Here is a 16,373-nt window from a genome sequence, read left to right as displayed (position 1 = left end):
ATGTTGTATGCAAGTCAAGGTCAAAATTAGGAGATTTATTTGCTCAGTTGTATTATGGATTGATGATTGAATGAACTCTTGGAAATATTTGTCAAATAACAAGAAACTATGCAGGTTGTAATGGAAAACTATTGAAGAATGCACGTAGGCAAAGCGAGGACGAACAACAAAGCACTATAAATCTCAATGTCATCTCTCTCTCTCTCTCTCTCTCTCTCTCTCTCTCTCACACACACACACACACACACACACACACACACACACACACACACACTCACACACTCTTGCATTTAAATTCGTAGTGATTTCATGCTTAGGTTTTTCAATTCCTTCTTATTATATCGTTTGTTCTTAATAGTGATTTATTATGTAAGCATTAGATTTTGTTGGAATTGGATAACTAGTTAAGTTAGTCTTGTGATTGATAATCTGAAAATAAATTGAATTTAGAACCCCATCAATTGAATCATTTTGTATACACTTCTTGTGATTACACAAATTGAATCAATTCATACCAATTATTTCATCACTATAATCTTTGATATTTATGAAACAAACTGTGTTAGCTTAATCAATATTCATCTGTATAATTTTCATTTTTGCATCAAACCTTCCGCTCGCAACTCATTTTTGAAAACACTCTGATTTTGGAAAGTGGTGGTTGAATTTTAATTTGGGTTTATTCACCCCCCCTCTATACCGTTTTTCTACTTCCATATTCACATCCAACAATTTTTAATTTAACTTTAAGTAAATAAACAAAGACATTATTTTAAACTAGATCCCTAAACGTGAAAATCCGTAAATCCCAAACTGAGAAAGGGAATGAGCGACAAAGAACATGAAACCCTAAACATGAAGGAGAAGAGCTACGAACATAAAAGGAACGAAAGATACTCAGGCACGAATAAGGATAGCTACACAAGTAGGAACGAAGAAGGGATAAAAATGATTTGAAGGAGTGGAACGTAGAAGATAAGCATTGAACGATTGAGGTATGTGTCATTTTCCATAATTTTTTTGTTCATATTTTAGGGATTATAGGTGAGTGTCCAGTTTGTCAGTATTGGTAGGGTAGTGTAGAATAATGTAATGTTATTTATGGAAGCCTAGGGTTTTATATATGGTCCCTTATATCTATACTGATTTCTACAGTGTACACCTCTCTTCCCCAAATGGATGTTTTTTATGTTGACTTTCATCACATGGGGACATTTTGATGATATGGGTACATATGTAGGAGGGGAAGTGTCAAATTGGAAGTATGATGGTGATAAATGGAGTTATTTTGAAATTTCGGGCATTATTAAAGAAATGGGGTATCCCGGGGTACTTGAAATGTGGTACGATTTTGCTGGTACATTAAACGAGCTAGTGAATGACTTTGGTGCAATAAAACTACTAAATTGGTCTGAGACTAATGGAAAGGTAGACCTATACGTAGTCCACCCTATTTCCCAACCTGATGTAATAGAAGTAGTTGATGTCCAACATGTCTTAACTTATATCCAACCCACTGAATAATAACCTGAGGGTATGTCTGAGATACTTGAGGCTCTGCCTAAGATACTTGAATAAAATGCCAAAACTATTAATAGTGACCATAATGAACAAAGTGATGATAGTGCATTAGGGTGCAGGTTTGATGACTTTGATGATGATGTATTATATGATGGAATTTATGAGGTGTTGGTAGGAGTATGAGGGTCTGTTACTGGCTAAAATGATCAACAGGTGGATGAATTAGAAGTGGATGATTCACCTCAAGGTAAAAAAAGGAAAGGTGATAAACCAAAGAAAAAGAAGGTTAAAGAAAGTTCCAACAAGAAAAAGGGAGGACCCAAAAAATAAAGGGTGGGTGAAGGAATTTATGTAGATAAGGAACCGTCAAGTAAGGAAGATACATTTGATTTTGGGTTTGTTGGAAGGAACAAAGGTAAAATGGTAGATAAGGGTTTGTTAGATTTAAATTATATATCTGAAGAGTTAGAAACTTATGAGGATATGAGTAGTGATTATTCATATGAGGATAACATTTGTACTGCCTGAGAAGTTTAATGACTATAAATGGTAATTGGGTACCATGTTCTCAACATGGGAGAGTTTAAAGATGCAATTGCAAATTATGTTGTTTGTAACCGTAGATATTTACGCTTTATAAAGAACTATAAGACAATGGTTAAAGTGGGATGCAAGGAAGGGTGTGGATGGGTTGCATTATGTTCCAAATTTCCAAATGAGAATACATGAAAATTGAGAAAATTGAATGACACTCACATATGCAATAGGGAGTTTAATATAAGGATGTTTAACACTAAGTGGCTTAAGAAGGAGTTGTATTCAACTATTAGAGTCAATCCATTTGTGAAACTTACTACAATATGTGAGAAACTGTATGAGAAATATAATATTGGTATGGGTAGGATGAAGGCTTATAGGGCAAGGTAGGCAACACTTAATTATGTTGAATGGTCATTCAATGAATAATATCTTAGATTGTATCATTGTAGAATGAGTTGTTGAGATCAAATCCAAACAACACAATTAAGTTGAAAGTCCAACCAAGTGAACAACAAGCTGAAGAAAATAAGCAACAACATGACAACTATGTCACGAGACCATTATTGCTAAGTTTTCAGAGACTATATATAGGGGTGTAAGCGGGTTGGGTTGGACCGGGTTAGCCTTAATCCGTTACCCAACCCGTTCAACTTTCAATGGGTTGAGTTCATCATCAAACCTGTAATTTTATTATAAAACCCTGCCCGAACCAACTCGATCATTCATGGGTTGGATTGAGTTGGATTCACGAGTTATGTATAAAATAAATATTTTTTTTCAATTTAAAAAACCTATAACACAATTCAATATAATTTTGCACATTTCTAACAATTAAATTATGAAAACCATCAAATAATATCTAATAAAAATTGATTCATATATATTAGCACTTAATAATATATAAAATTTCATAAAATATCATTTCCATAAAATTTATAAATTCTATTCTATATAATTCAAAAGCAAATAAACATAACTTTGTCTTAAAATGACATAAATATATTGATCAAATATCGGCCTAATAGTACCAAAATGTAAAATTCAAAAGGCAACAAGAGTAATAAAAATGGTCAACAAACAGAAAATCCAGCAACAGCAGTTAAAGATTTCAGCAACGGCTGTTAAAGGTTTCAGCAACAACAATAATAAAAAGATCCAACAACAACAATTATAAAAAGATCCAACAACAGCAGTTGTAAAAGGTTTCAACAACAACAGTGAAAGATTTAGCAACAACAGAAAATCCAGCAACAACAGTTGTAAAAGATTTGAGCAACAACAATTGTAAAAGGTTTCAACAACAGCACTGAAAGGTTTAGCAACAACAAAAAGAAGTGGTGAGAGTTTGAGATTTTCCGTAATAAAAAATTAGGGTTAAGTGCTATGGTCTTTCGTTTAGTTTATAATATATACTTAATTAGTTTTTAAATTTTAATAAATAAATAAATAAATAAGATATAATTTTGCCCATTTTAATATAATATATATACTCTACTTAATTAATTTCAAAAGTAGATTTTTTAGTTTTAAAAGTACTTAATTAGATTCAAAAGTATTCAATTAAGATATATATAATTAGCCTCAAAAGTAAATTTTTTAACCTTAAATAATATATATACTCTACTTAATTGGGATACTTATAGAGTTTATATATTAGTATTTCAAAAGTACTACATTAGCTTTAAAAGTAGAATTTTTAAAGTTAAATAATATATATATATATATATATATATATATATATATATATATATATATATATATATATATATATATATATATATATATATATATATATATATATATATATATATATATATATATATATATATATATATATATATATATATATTCTACTTTTAGTTTTTAATATAATATATACTCTATTAAGTTGCAAACCCGTTCGTTACATTACAACTTACATATATTTATGAATTATTTAATAATAATAATAGTTATTATTATTATTATTATTATTATCATTATGTCACATCAATGAGTTGGGTCAACGGATTCACGTGTTTAGAAACTAAAACCCAATACCCGAACCAAATCTATACGGGTTATTACAGGTTGGGTCGGGTATACCCGTAAATGAATGTGTCTGGGTAATTAGTGGGTTGGTTTGGTTTGGGTAGGCGGGTTCGCGGGTCTACCCGCACCCATGAACACCCCTAACTATATATGTGCCTTGATGCTTGTAAGATAAGTTTTCAAGTCTGTAGACCAATTATAGGAGTTGATGTATGTTTTCTCAAGGGTCATTATGGAGGACAAATTCTTACAATAATAGGTAGAGACCCTAATGATAAAATGATGTCCCATTGCATTGGTTGTGGTTGAAGCAGAGACTAATGACTCATGGGCTTGGTTATTTGATATTCTAGTTCAATATTTATGAGGGCCAGAAGTTTGCAAACAATCACTTTTATATCATATCAACAAAAGGTATATTTAACTTGAACTGTAGCATTCACTCATTAGCATTTTACTAACTTTATTTGTGTATTTAACTTTGTTTATATTTATAAGGTTTGCTACCTGCATTGGAAGAGTTGTTACCTGGATTTGAACAAAGACTCTATGTAAGACACTTGTACAACAACTTCAGAAAGAGGTTTTCTGGCAAGCTGTTGAAAGAAATGATGTGGAGGGCAGCCAAGGAAACATATCATCAAGCACGGGAAAGGAAAATGAAGGAAATGGGGAAGGTTAATGAAGAGGCTTACAAATATTTGTTGAAGTTTCCTCCTATATTTTGGAGTAAGTCTAGGTTCAATTATAATAATAAATGTGATGTGTTGGTAAATAATATGTCAGAAATATTTAATAGTATTATATTTGGACCAAGACAAAAGCCTATTGGAACAATACTATAGAAGATAAGAGGGTGCCTTATGGATAGATGGGCAATAAATAGAACCAAGATTTAAGTTTATAATGGTTATGTACTTCTAAGAATTAAAAAGGTTTTGAAAAGAAAAACTGAAATCTCAAGGTTCTTTATGGCCGGGTAATTTAATAATCATTGCAATTAACTCATAATTATATTCTACCAACTAACTTATTGCATTTTATTTGTTAACAAGGTTTGCTGGTGAGATGATTTATGAAGTAAGGCACATAAATGTGACAGGGGATAAATTCACAGTTGACCTCAAGCATATGTGATGCTCTTGTAGGAGTTGGAGGCTCAATGGATTCAATGCTACCATGCAATTACATGCATCTAAAGTAGAGTTGGAGACCCTGCAGATTACATTCCTCTCATGTATAGGAAGGAGATTTATCAGGATTGCTATAGACCAATCATATATCCAACCAATGGTGAAAATTTATGGGAAGATACCCCATACCCTAACATACTGCCACCACCATTAAGAAGAGCATTGGGGACGCCTAAGAGAAGAAGAAACAAAGATGTTGATGAAAAGAGAAAAGATATAACAATTGTTAGGAGGAAAATATTGTCAAATAAACGCTCAATGTGTGGTAAATCTAGCCACCACAAATCCACATGCCCAACTGCATCAACGCCAAGGCAACCTGAACAATCCCAAACACAACCAACCTAATTTGAACAATTCCAAACACAACCAACCCAATCAACACAAGTACAACCACAACCAATCCAATCAACACAATCCCAGACACAACCAACTCCAAGAGTTCAAACTAGGATATCACCACGAAGAACCCAATACACAAATTTACAATCCCAAACACAACCAAATCCAAGAGTTCAGACTAGGCTATCACCAAGAAGAATCCAAACCCAAAATTCACAATCCTTAACACAACCAACGACAAGACTTCAAACAAGGTTATCGCCAAGAAGAACCCAAATCCAAGCTGCACAAGGTCGAACACAACCAACTCTTAGACTTCAAACAAAGGTGTCACCAAGAAGAGACATTGCAGCATTTCAGGGACCAACTATAACATTTCAACCACAAAAAATAACCACACCTAAGTTGCCCATAAAGAGAAAAAACAATTAGGATGTTGTTTGTTGTATTTTGATGAATTAGGATCATGTATTATGAATGGTGTTTTTTGTATTTAGGATGCTATACTGTTGACTTAGAAATATGTATTTTGGATGATGATTATGTATTTTGGATGGCTACTATGTATTTTGGATGGTTTAATGAAGGATATTAAGGCATTATCATTGTTTTTGGTTAATTGGCCTTTTATGTTTAATCAAGGAATCTTGTGATATTCTATCCAATTTTCAGGTCTATTATTTTTATAGTAAATTAAGTTGTAACACACAGGTCATTGAAGTCTCGTTTAGTGTAACAAACAAATTCTTTAAGTATTCTTTAGTGTGACAAATATGTCCTGCAACATAAAATTGGATAGAATCTAACAACATCAAATTGGACACAAACATATCCTCTAAAAGTGCTTACTTCAACATCAAATTGGGCACAAACTAAAAATCATCATTGAAGAAAGTCATTACTGCATAACATTAACAAAATGTCATACAACACTAACATCAACCTTAACCATAGTCACCACTTATTGATCAAAATACACATCGACACTACAAAAATCATAACTAAAAACATTATGACAAAGACTAGCATCTTCAACATGTTCTTCATCATCTCCTTAGTGTAGTTGCCATCTTTTTAGTGGTCTTTCTAAGTGTGTTGATTTCTACATTCTTTTCCTCACATTTTGAACATCTTGAAGATTGGGATTGTTGTATTTCTGGTTGCACTTCATCATTGCACTCTTTTTCAAACCACTCAAAATAGTTGCAGCCACGGTTAGAACCTTCACTCTGTTAACATATAACAGTTAACACCTTCAAAAAAAGACAGAGAATAATATAAGAATAAACGTACCACAAAGTATCTACAGCCCCAAAAGAGTTTCCCAAAGTTTCGTCATTTCTTCTTAATTGTTCGTATCATTGCTTTGACTCCACAAGGACATCTTGGTGCGATTTCACCATGAGTTGCACTCGAAATGAAAGAATGACAGTTCGGACTTCGTGGATTTGACACATTTGTACCGTTTGAAGCCATTGTTGAAGAAGGGAAAAGATGAATTCGATGAGAGAAGATGAATACAGTTCTAGGGCTTTGATGGAGAAGAAAGTGATTTGTTTAATCACTTAAAGTTTAATTAAAAACAATTACATGTCATCAACGTTACAGTCACCTAAGCAACGTTAATACCAAATATGCATTTTTAGAACGAAATCATTAAAAAAGGGTAATGGTGTAGACGTTAGATAAGTTAAATAACTGACTTGTAAAAAAAAATTAAATAACCAACATATTACAATTAAATAACTTAAAAGATCTCTAATATAATTTTGTTAATAAAATCTAACTATGCCTGTAGAAAATACCCTCACTATTACCAATAATTAAGATAAATTTCTAATCAAACAAAAAATTATCCTATAGATGATAAACTCAAAAAAGTTTCACTAGACGAATTTTTCAACTTTATTCTTCTTATTTCTATTAAAAACCTATCAACATTAAACACGGTGCTTCAAGATTTCTAGACAAGTTTCGCTAACAATTTCTAACCTCCAAAAACACTTAATTTATCTACATTTATCTCATCATTTAATTTAAAGACACATATTAACTCTTTGTTTAAACCAAAAATATATTATATTTGCAAACATCAAATATATATTCAAACCTATTAATTTATTTTCCAATTTAATTAGAGTTTGAAATTTTCACAAAAAAAAAACATGATTTGGCTTAACTTCTTATTTTAATGAGAAGTCATTCAAAAAGTAAGTCATGCCAAACTGACTTAACTTCTTAGTTTGAAACCTTTAAGTTTTTAACTTAATGATTATATAAATTTTGCATAAATCATCTCATTGTTGGATTACCAAACACATTGTAAACCCACACATAAGTAAACACTATATTCTTCTGTTTCAAGCCATTCAAAAATATTGTTATCCAACTTTTGAGTCTCCAATGTCTTCGTCAACCATTTTCACCAAACAAGGTTAATTAGATAAACCAACATAGAAAAAAACTTAAAGGTTTTGGCCATAAAAGGCCTTTCACAACTCTCAGAATTATACACACAAACTAATCAACTAAAGATTCATAAAATAAAATAAACCTAACCCTTTTGCCATGGCTTCCTATAGTTCCTTCATTTTAGCATTTTTCATTGCTATTTCCATCTCAAACATGGAAACTAGCCTAGCAACTCGTCATCTTCTACAAACAACAAGTCCAACTACACCAACTTTTCCAAAACCAACATTGCCACCTTTGCCAACAATCCCAACATTTCCTCAAGCAAATGTTCCATCTTTGCCAACAATCCCAAAACCAACTCAACCATCTATTACAATCCCAACCATTCCAACTATTCCACAGTTCACTCTTCCACCATTTCCTAACATTCCTACTACAATACCGATCACTATGCCAACACTCCCCTTCTTTGCTCCACCACCTTCAAAAACCACCCCCTGAATGAAGTTCATACGTTTAAAGTGTTTTTATAGATGTATTCACCATATTATACATTGTTCTTGTTTGTATTCTCGTTGTGTGTAATTTTCTTCGTCTTAAACTTTTATTCACAGTTGTGTGTGGGATGCTATTCCATTTATCATTACGTACTTTAGTAATTATTGTTATAGGGTTACACTTCATAATAAATAAATGTTATGTTTCATAATCTATATACATGCAACTTTTTTTAACAACAAATGCTATTATTGTGTTGGTTAAATTGTTAGAATTACATGCAACTTTTTTAACTACCGGAATTTAACTTGTGACCCTCCATTTATACCGACTCTTTATTTAAATCAATTTTACTGTAATACTCTTAGATGAGTTTCGAAAATTTTAAAATTTTACAGACTTTTACCATACTGAAACTGTATCGGAAATTTTAGAAATTTACAGTTTCTTTTATGCAAAATTATTGAAAAAAATTTAATTTACGGAAGTTTTTAATTTTAGATGAGTTTCGAAAATTTTAAAAATTTACAGATTTTTGAAAAATTTTAATTTGCAGAAGTTTTTAATTTTAGATGAGTTTCCAAAATTATTGAAAAATTTTAATTTGCAGAAGTTTTTAATTTTTCTCGAAAATTTTGACAATTTTCACCATAGGTTTAAGATTTAATACCAAAATTTTGAAATTTTCAGTATTTTTTATCGAATTTTTTGAAATTTTTGATTTTTTTAATTAAAATTTTTCAAATTTTTTATATAAATGCAAGAATTTTTAGAAATGCGAAAAAACCTTGAAATTTTTTTTTTTTTTTTTATGTTATTAAGAATGAAATTTTGAAAGAAAAGTAAAATTTAATCGATAAATAATAATAAGGATATTTTAATTTTTTTGAAATTATGGGAGGTGTTACGTATAAGTGGAGTAGCAAGTTAAATTCTTAACTGTTATCATTCTTAACTATTAACATTTAGAAACTTACATAAATATTAGAGCATTTAACTTCACACCTACCATACTTTTATATTGTCAAAACTGTCTATGATTTGCGAATGAAATTTACATTTAAAATTTTTGATAGGAAAAAATGAAATTTCCAACAAAATTTCTAATAATACTTTTATATTGTCAAAACTGTCTATGATTTGCGAATGAAATTTACATTTAAAATTTTTGATAGGAGAAAATGAAATTTCCAACAAAATTTCTAATAATATATTGTAAATTTCCAATATATCAAAATTTTTAAAATTTTTGATATGTTCTAAATAGTTATGAAATTTAAAATTTACTAAGTGATACCAAAAATTTCAACAAAAATAAAATTTTCGATAGTGTTATTTGTTTGAAATAAAATGTTTATAACTATAAATGTTTTTAGAATTTTCAATAAAAAACAGAGGGTTTATAACTACCAATTTTTTTGAAATTTTTGGAAAACCAAATGGAATTTTGTAGCGGAAATTTTAAAATTTTAGGTTAAATTGTTAGAATTAATACCGAAAATTTTAAAATTTCCGCTACAAAATCCTAAATTTTTTGAAATTTACGGTTTAAAACATTTATTGAAATTTTTGATAATTGGTTCGAAATTTCCAAGACCACTCCAGAATTTTCAAAAATGCTTTTGAATCCTGAAATGATAAAGTGATTTTGCAAATTTAGGAAATGCAGGAAGAAACCTCTAAGTATTACTACCCAAACAATCTACAAAGCCCACAAATGATGGTTTTACTTTTGGATTGAGGTTGATTACCTCACATATTTTTCATAATTTCCATTCACATATTTTCATAATTTCCAAACGATTCATGGATGAATTTGAGTAAAAGTGCGAAAAATTATCAAAAAATTTGAAGAAGGTTAGTTTATTGGAAATTGCGAAATTTCCACTAGTGTAAAAAATAAATTATAATTTTTCAGATTATTTTTTAACAAGTTACTAAATCAATAATTTATCTCATAGCAACAACATCCATACTCTGTATAAGACCAAACATTCTCACGTTGCTTCTCATTAAAATCTCAAAGCACATTTCCCATATTTACATATATTTTGCAACATTTCTCTTCATTTTTCTTAGATATGGCCTCACAGAAATCCATCATCGTAATTTTATTTTTTGCTCTTACCTTCTCAAGCATGAGCTTGAGCCTAGCAGCTCGCATCTTTTGCAAGCCTATACCATTTTTCCAAGGCATTCCAACTTTACCTCCTCTTACCATTTTTCCATTCTTCTTCCCAGCATCTTCAACCACCACTCCATAAACACATTTTCACTTGTTCCTCTGTCTCTTACTATGTACTCTACAAATACAACACATATTAGTTTCATGAGAAATGATACTAAAATAAGAATATAAAATAAATTTGGCAGTCAATTTACAGTTTCTATCTGATTATTCTATTATATATATTTGAAATGTCTCTCCAAGCAAAACGATGAATTATGAATTGCTAATCATTTTTAACAGATAAAAGTAAATTGTATGAGTAATGGTACACTTAATCTTTTGCCTTTCTGTATAGTAACTTGTGTGTTGGTAACAAAACAATTTATTAAACGGCAATAAAGAAGTTATAATCAGCAAAAAATAACAAACCATTAGAAACTTAAGAAGATAAGACGATGCTTACGATTTTGATATAGCATCGGCTTTCATGATTAAGATATACATTATGCACAAGTTATAAACCTTACAAGAATTTGGTGCTATTCCTTTTTTATGTTTTAAAAATCATCATTGATGAGAAACAATTTTGTACTAATCAATCATTCTTAGCAACAGGTCCAAATACTCTAAAATCATAAAATTTTCAACTTTACAATACCACAAGCAGTAACTTGTGTAACAAATTTGTCATGATGAAGGAAAAATATTCACCTGATTAGGGGAAACATACTGATAAGCAGTATGTCCATTGTGAGTGAATGAAATCAATGTGTAAAGCTAATTTGGTTAAAATGGAGTCAAATAAAGTTATTCATGTTACAATGTTTTCACATGAAATAAACAATAAAATTATCAGCCTATTATTACTGTCATCAAACATGGAAGAATCATAAATCAATTTTGATACAAAATATCAAGCATACCAAAAGCCTATTGGGTTATAGGAAACTCACTTTTCACATCCCATCAGCTGAAATTTCCTCCTTCTCCCGCACACAAGCACCAATCCTCATAGATAATTTGACACAAGTATGCTTCACAGAAGAAAAATGTAGCATAATTGATGATGTATATTCAGGAACATGCATTAACTACCATAAATACTACTATGTAATATAAACACTAACATTAGAAATATCAAATATAAACCAATGGCAATGAAATATGGTTAAATACCAACTTTCAAATACTCCCAATTTTATTAGCTGTTATAAGCTACAAAATGTTTTTATAAATAAACTCATCAAACAGATCGATCAACAAAATTGTGTCTTGAATACATGACACAAAAAAAATAATGATAGTATCTAATTGGCTTCATATTTGGGATCGGCTATAACCAAATGATATGCTATAACCAAAGCAAAAATGAAAATGCCAAGAGAGTTGGCAATGAATCCCAAAGCTTCATCATCAATCATCTTTTTCTTTTCCTGAACATCACAATCAAAACTAAATATAATTAGAAAAATAACATTAATAAATCCTTATTATACGATATGATCTACTTGTTAAAACACTAACAAATCTTCCATCCTATTTCTTACAAATTATTACAATAGGAATATAAATAAATCTGAAAGTGTTTTAACAAACGCTAATTGTTCAACTATAGCTATAAACGAATTCATGTAGATGCTAAACTGATATGGATCGTGTCTAAACGAATTAGGGTTGAAACTAAACAAAAACAGATACAAAATTGCAATTTAAATTAACAAAAATAAAGAATCATTGATAAATGATGATTGCATAATGAAAGAGATGTAAATAAAAACAAAAAAGAAAGTAGAAGAAGAATGAATGAGAAAGTGAGGTTACGTGAGATTGGGATCAAGGAGCGAGTTTTCTATTCACAACAACAACACTCGTTGTTTCTTCATAAAGCAGAGGGGAATTCACCGGAACTGTAAAACGTTGTCGTTTTATTTCATTTTGAATTTGAAAAAAAATGGAAAAAATTTGAGAAGTGTGGCTGCTGGGATTCGAGCCCAGGTCTCCACGGCCACAACGTGGAATTCTTACCACTAAACTACAGCCACTTCTTGTTTGTATAATTAAATTTTATATATTTGTAGACAATAAATAGGAAAGTGAGAAGTTTAACTAAAAATTCAAAGTTTGCTTAAAAATGAACTAGTGTGACGATTTTAAAAACATGATCATATACTTATCATTAAGTTGAATATTCATAATTAGAATTAGAATAGGAAGTAATTGAAAGAGTGTTTCTAGTTCTAATTCTAAAAATTATTCATGATCTAACATATTACATCCTATAACTTTATTAATATAACTCTTTGTTTACATCCTATAACTTTATTATTATAACTCTTTGTTTAATAGTTAAGTGTGAGTTCCTGAATTGCACTATCAAGGTCTGAGTCAAATTGAATAAAGACAGTCGCTTTGCAATATTGTGCCAATTTCAATTAGCGTGTTGAAAATTTCACATTTTATATTATATACAATGGTATCAACAAATAAATAAAAGATATCAATAGCTTTTATTATTAATTAGTTTATTATTTTAAAATAGAGTTTAATTGAAATACATTGACGGTATAAAAGGATTCGTCAGTTAATCTGAGATATTGGATGTTACAAAGAATTTGATTTTTATTTTAACCACGTATAAAATAATGCAAACGAGTGATGATGATAAATTAACAATGTAAAACAATATATATTGACGGTGCATCTTAATTAATCTCTTTAAAATATTATGGTTATTACCTTAATTATAGAAAAATCTTTTTGAAGCGGGATAAATACACTAGACCAAGTTTGAAGGTAATAATAATATGAAATATTTTCCATTTTGATAATATCAATATAGTATGCGCTATAGTACATGGTTTAAAAAAATCCGTGTACCCGAATCCACACCCGCGTGAGCATCAACGTTTGTACACGTACTCGTGCCCTATAGATACCTAAGTATTCATAAACATACTCATTTATCCGTATTTTTAATAAAAAATAATATATTATTTATAATTTATAATGTCATTTTAAAATTTTAACAACATTAAAAAAACTCAAGAATGATATTGTTGAGTTAAGAAATGAATAAACATTTATATTAAAATCTATACAAGTTTAATAGTGATTCATTTAATAAAATTGATAAATTAACATGTATACATAATAATAAAAGTAAAAATATATAAATATATATCGTGTAGGTATGGAGCAGGGTGGTACTAAGGTACTCGTACCCGTTCTCGTACGCACTTATTTTTGTGGATAATTCCCTGTACTCATTTTTCGTGTTTTTATCCTACCCATTATGGATAATTTTTGCGGGTGCCCACTGAGGATGGGTCAAATTGACATTCCTAGACATGTTCTCTTCCTCTTCTTCAGCTTTACATTTTCATCATTATCAAGATTCTCTTTCTTTTGACCATTCTTGAATGTGTCCTCATCATTGTTGCTCCTCCAGATTATGTTTAGATTCCTCCATTCATCCTTATCTCATTAGCTCACTCTCTATCAATGTGTTATCACCTCCTCATTGCATGCATATTTGTCTCTTTCTCCTCAACTCCACAAATAACAAACATATTAGGTCTTTTCTTTATTCTCTCTCTCTCTCTCTCTCTCTCTCTCTCTCTCTCTCTCTCTCTCTCTCTCTCTCTCTCTCTCTCTCTCTCTCTCTCTCTCTCTCTCTCTCTCTCTCTCTCTCTCTCTCTTATTTTAACAATTATCTCGCCTCCCTTTTAACATTTAAGCCTAGTTACTACCAAATCCATCATAGAAAACCTTTTCCCCTCATCTTTCTTCAACCTAACATGGCAGATCCATCTTATTTGGACTTCACCACGAACACATCAAACCCTTACTACCTTCATCCAAACAAAAATCCCTCACTCATACTAGTTACTCCCATTCTCGACCACACAAATTACAATTTTTGGTCCTGCGCTATGAAAATACCTCTGATTTCCAAGAACAAACATTGATTTGTTGATGGCATTTTTCTCCTTCCTCCTACCGATCATGCTCTTTCTGATCCTTGACTCTACTACAATAATATGGTTCTCTCTTGGCTCCAGCGCTCCATCTCTGAAAATATCGTTCACTCAATTATGTGGATCGATAATGCTCATCCAGTTTGGAAGAATTTGGAAAACTGTTTTTCTCAAGAAGACATCTTCAAGATTTCTGACCTTCAAGATGAACTCACATACCTCCATCAAGGATCTCTGGACGTTTACCTATTTCACAAAGTTGACCTCTCTCTAGGAAAAAATTGACTCATTCAGACCCACTCGTGATTGTAATTGCATCATCCATTGCACTAATGAGATAATGTTATTGCTACTACAATTGTCACTTCTAAACATCTCTCTCTCTCTCAACTATGTCTTAATTAACACTCTTGTTTGCATGTTTGCGTTTATAATGAAACAATCCTACAACTCATACCTTTCTTCGTGATTTTTGGGTTCAAACACATCATGTTTTCATCACACTCCCTGAACAATTCCATATTTGAAGAATGAAGAAATGAAAGGAATAAAAGGAAAAGAAACAATATATGTACCACGGGGGCGTGGTAGGAGGATATCAAGATTGCTTTAAGGATAATGAAATAGATAGAGCAAGACTTGAGCAATGTGGGAACAATGATGTTATTATAACAATCTTCTTTGAATATATTGAAAAGAAAGGAAATCAATTTGGATTCTCGCGCCAACATTGATCATGATTCTATCAAAAGATCAGTGGCTTGCTTTCCAAGCATGTGCATGATCAATAATTTGAATCGAATGACTTTCCCAAATTTTGATTTCATCATGGCTAATTGATAGAGGTACCGACAGTCTTCACAAGGAACCATTTGACGAGAAGCCTGAAATGTTTCCAATCCCAGAGTTGTGATTGATTCAACCTTAAGATATATAAATCACTGTGTAACATTGCATGCACAACCACTTAGCCCTTCCGGACCTCATGCTTGGGGCCGTGGATTATCATGTTTCTCTTCAAGCATTTTATCCCTACAGATCTTGTGTTTTGAGGACTATGGACCATTATAAATATTGTAGCCCATATACACGCATCATCAAAGACCTCGACTCATCTTACTATAATCGAGTGGAATGACCAAGGGATCTTTAAAAGGGAACAACGAGTTAGGTCATGTGCTCACCACATGAGTGATGTCGCCGCGATATGCGACTTTCTTGAAAATGGTTTACCCACCTCGATTCTTGATGAAGTGAGGTCGAGTTGGTAAATGCCAAGAAAATAGCCTTAAGACTCTGCATGTTCCACTAAGTCAGGAAGGGCTATATATAACTACTTCTAGATTAGATCAAGAGATCACATTGTTTACAAATCACTCATAAAAGATCTCTTGATTGGTTGACTGCTTGCATGTAATTCAATTTTGAAAATATCTTTATAAGTAAAAGATATCCAGAATCTTACCATTCCATTGTAGTTGAATCAATCTCAATCTACATTCTATGTTTAAGGTTGGAAAATCCATCTTAAAATAGGTTTAAGGCTACTTAGTCGTTTCTATTATATATTATTTAATTTGGAGACATAATGAGAATAAATTTCTACCTGATTTGTTCATTCATTATTAAAAAAAAGTGGTACTAGTTCCTTGGCAACAGTGCAATTAATCAATGATATAAACATGG

General features: G+C 30.9%; 2 protein-coding genes and 1 non-coding gene across 4 annotated transcripts; 1 reads left to right on the top strand and 2 right to left on the bottom strand.

Moving 5' to 3' along the window:
• Positions 1-8,152: 8,152 nt before the first annotated feature.
• Positions 8,153-8,767, top strand: LOC127084352 (protein PELPK2). The gene has a single exon (XM_051024784.1). It carries the CDS (start codon positions 8,196-8,198, stop codon positions 8,541-8,543), a length of 348 nt encoding a protein of 115 aa, XP_050880741.1. The 5' UTR covers positions 8,153-8,195; the 3' UTR covers positions 8,544-8,767.
• Positions 8,768-10,478: 1,711 nt separating this feature from the next.
• LOC127084339 (dolichyl-diphosphooligosaccharide--protein glycosyltransferase subunit 4A) lies at positions 10,479-12,754 on the bottom strand. 2 transcript variants are annotated; one of them, XR_007788686.1, is made up of 3 exons: positions 12,532-12,754; positions 11,664-12,143; positions 10,479-10,843 (listed from the first exon to the last, which is right to left on the bottom strand). XR_007788686.1 is itself a non-coding variant. In XM_051024769.1 (2 exons), exon 1 carries the CDS (start codon positions 12,129-12,131, stop codon positions 12,018-12,020), a length of 114 nt encoding a protein of 37 aa, XP_050880726.1. In that variant the 5' UTR covers positions 12,132-12,143; the 3' UTR covers positions 10,479-10,843; positions 11,664-12,017. The 2 variants fall into 2 exon arrangements, 1 of the variants encoding a protein (XP_050880726.1); XM_051024769.1 differs by lacking the exon at positions 12,532-12,754.
• Positions 12,681-12,752, bottom strand: TRNAH-GUG (transfer RNA histidin (anticodon GUG)). The gene has a single exon. It is a non-coding gene; the product is annotated as a tRNA-His (tRNA).
• Positions 12,755-16,373: the final 3,619 nt, after the last annotated feature.

This window comes from Lathyrus oleraceus, chromosome 1 (genome assembly GCF_024323335.1).
Source record: "Lathyrus oleraceus cultivar Zhongwan6 chromosome 1, CAAS_Psat_ZW6_1.0, whole genome shotgun sequence".
Lineage (NCBI taxonomy): Eukaryota > Viridiplantae > Streptophyta > Magnoliopsida > Fabales > Fabaceae > Lathyrus > Lathyrus oleraceus.
Note: the sequence above shows the minus strand (reverse complement) of the source record. Positions and strands in the feature narration are given on the sequence as shown.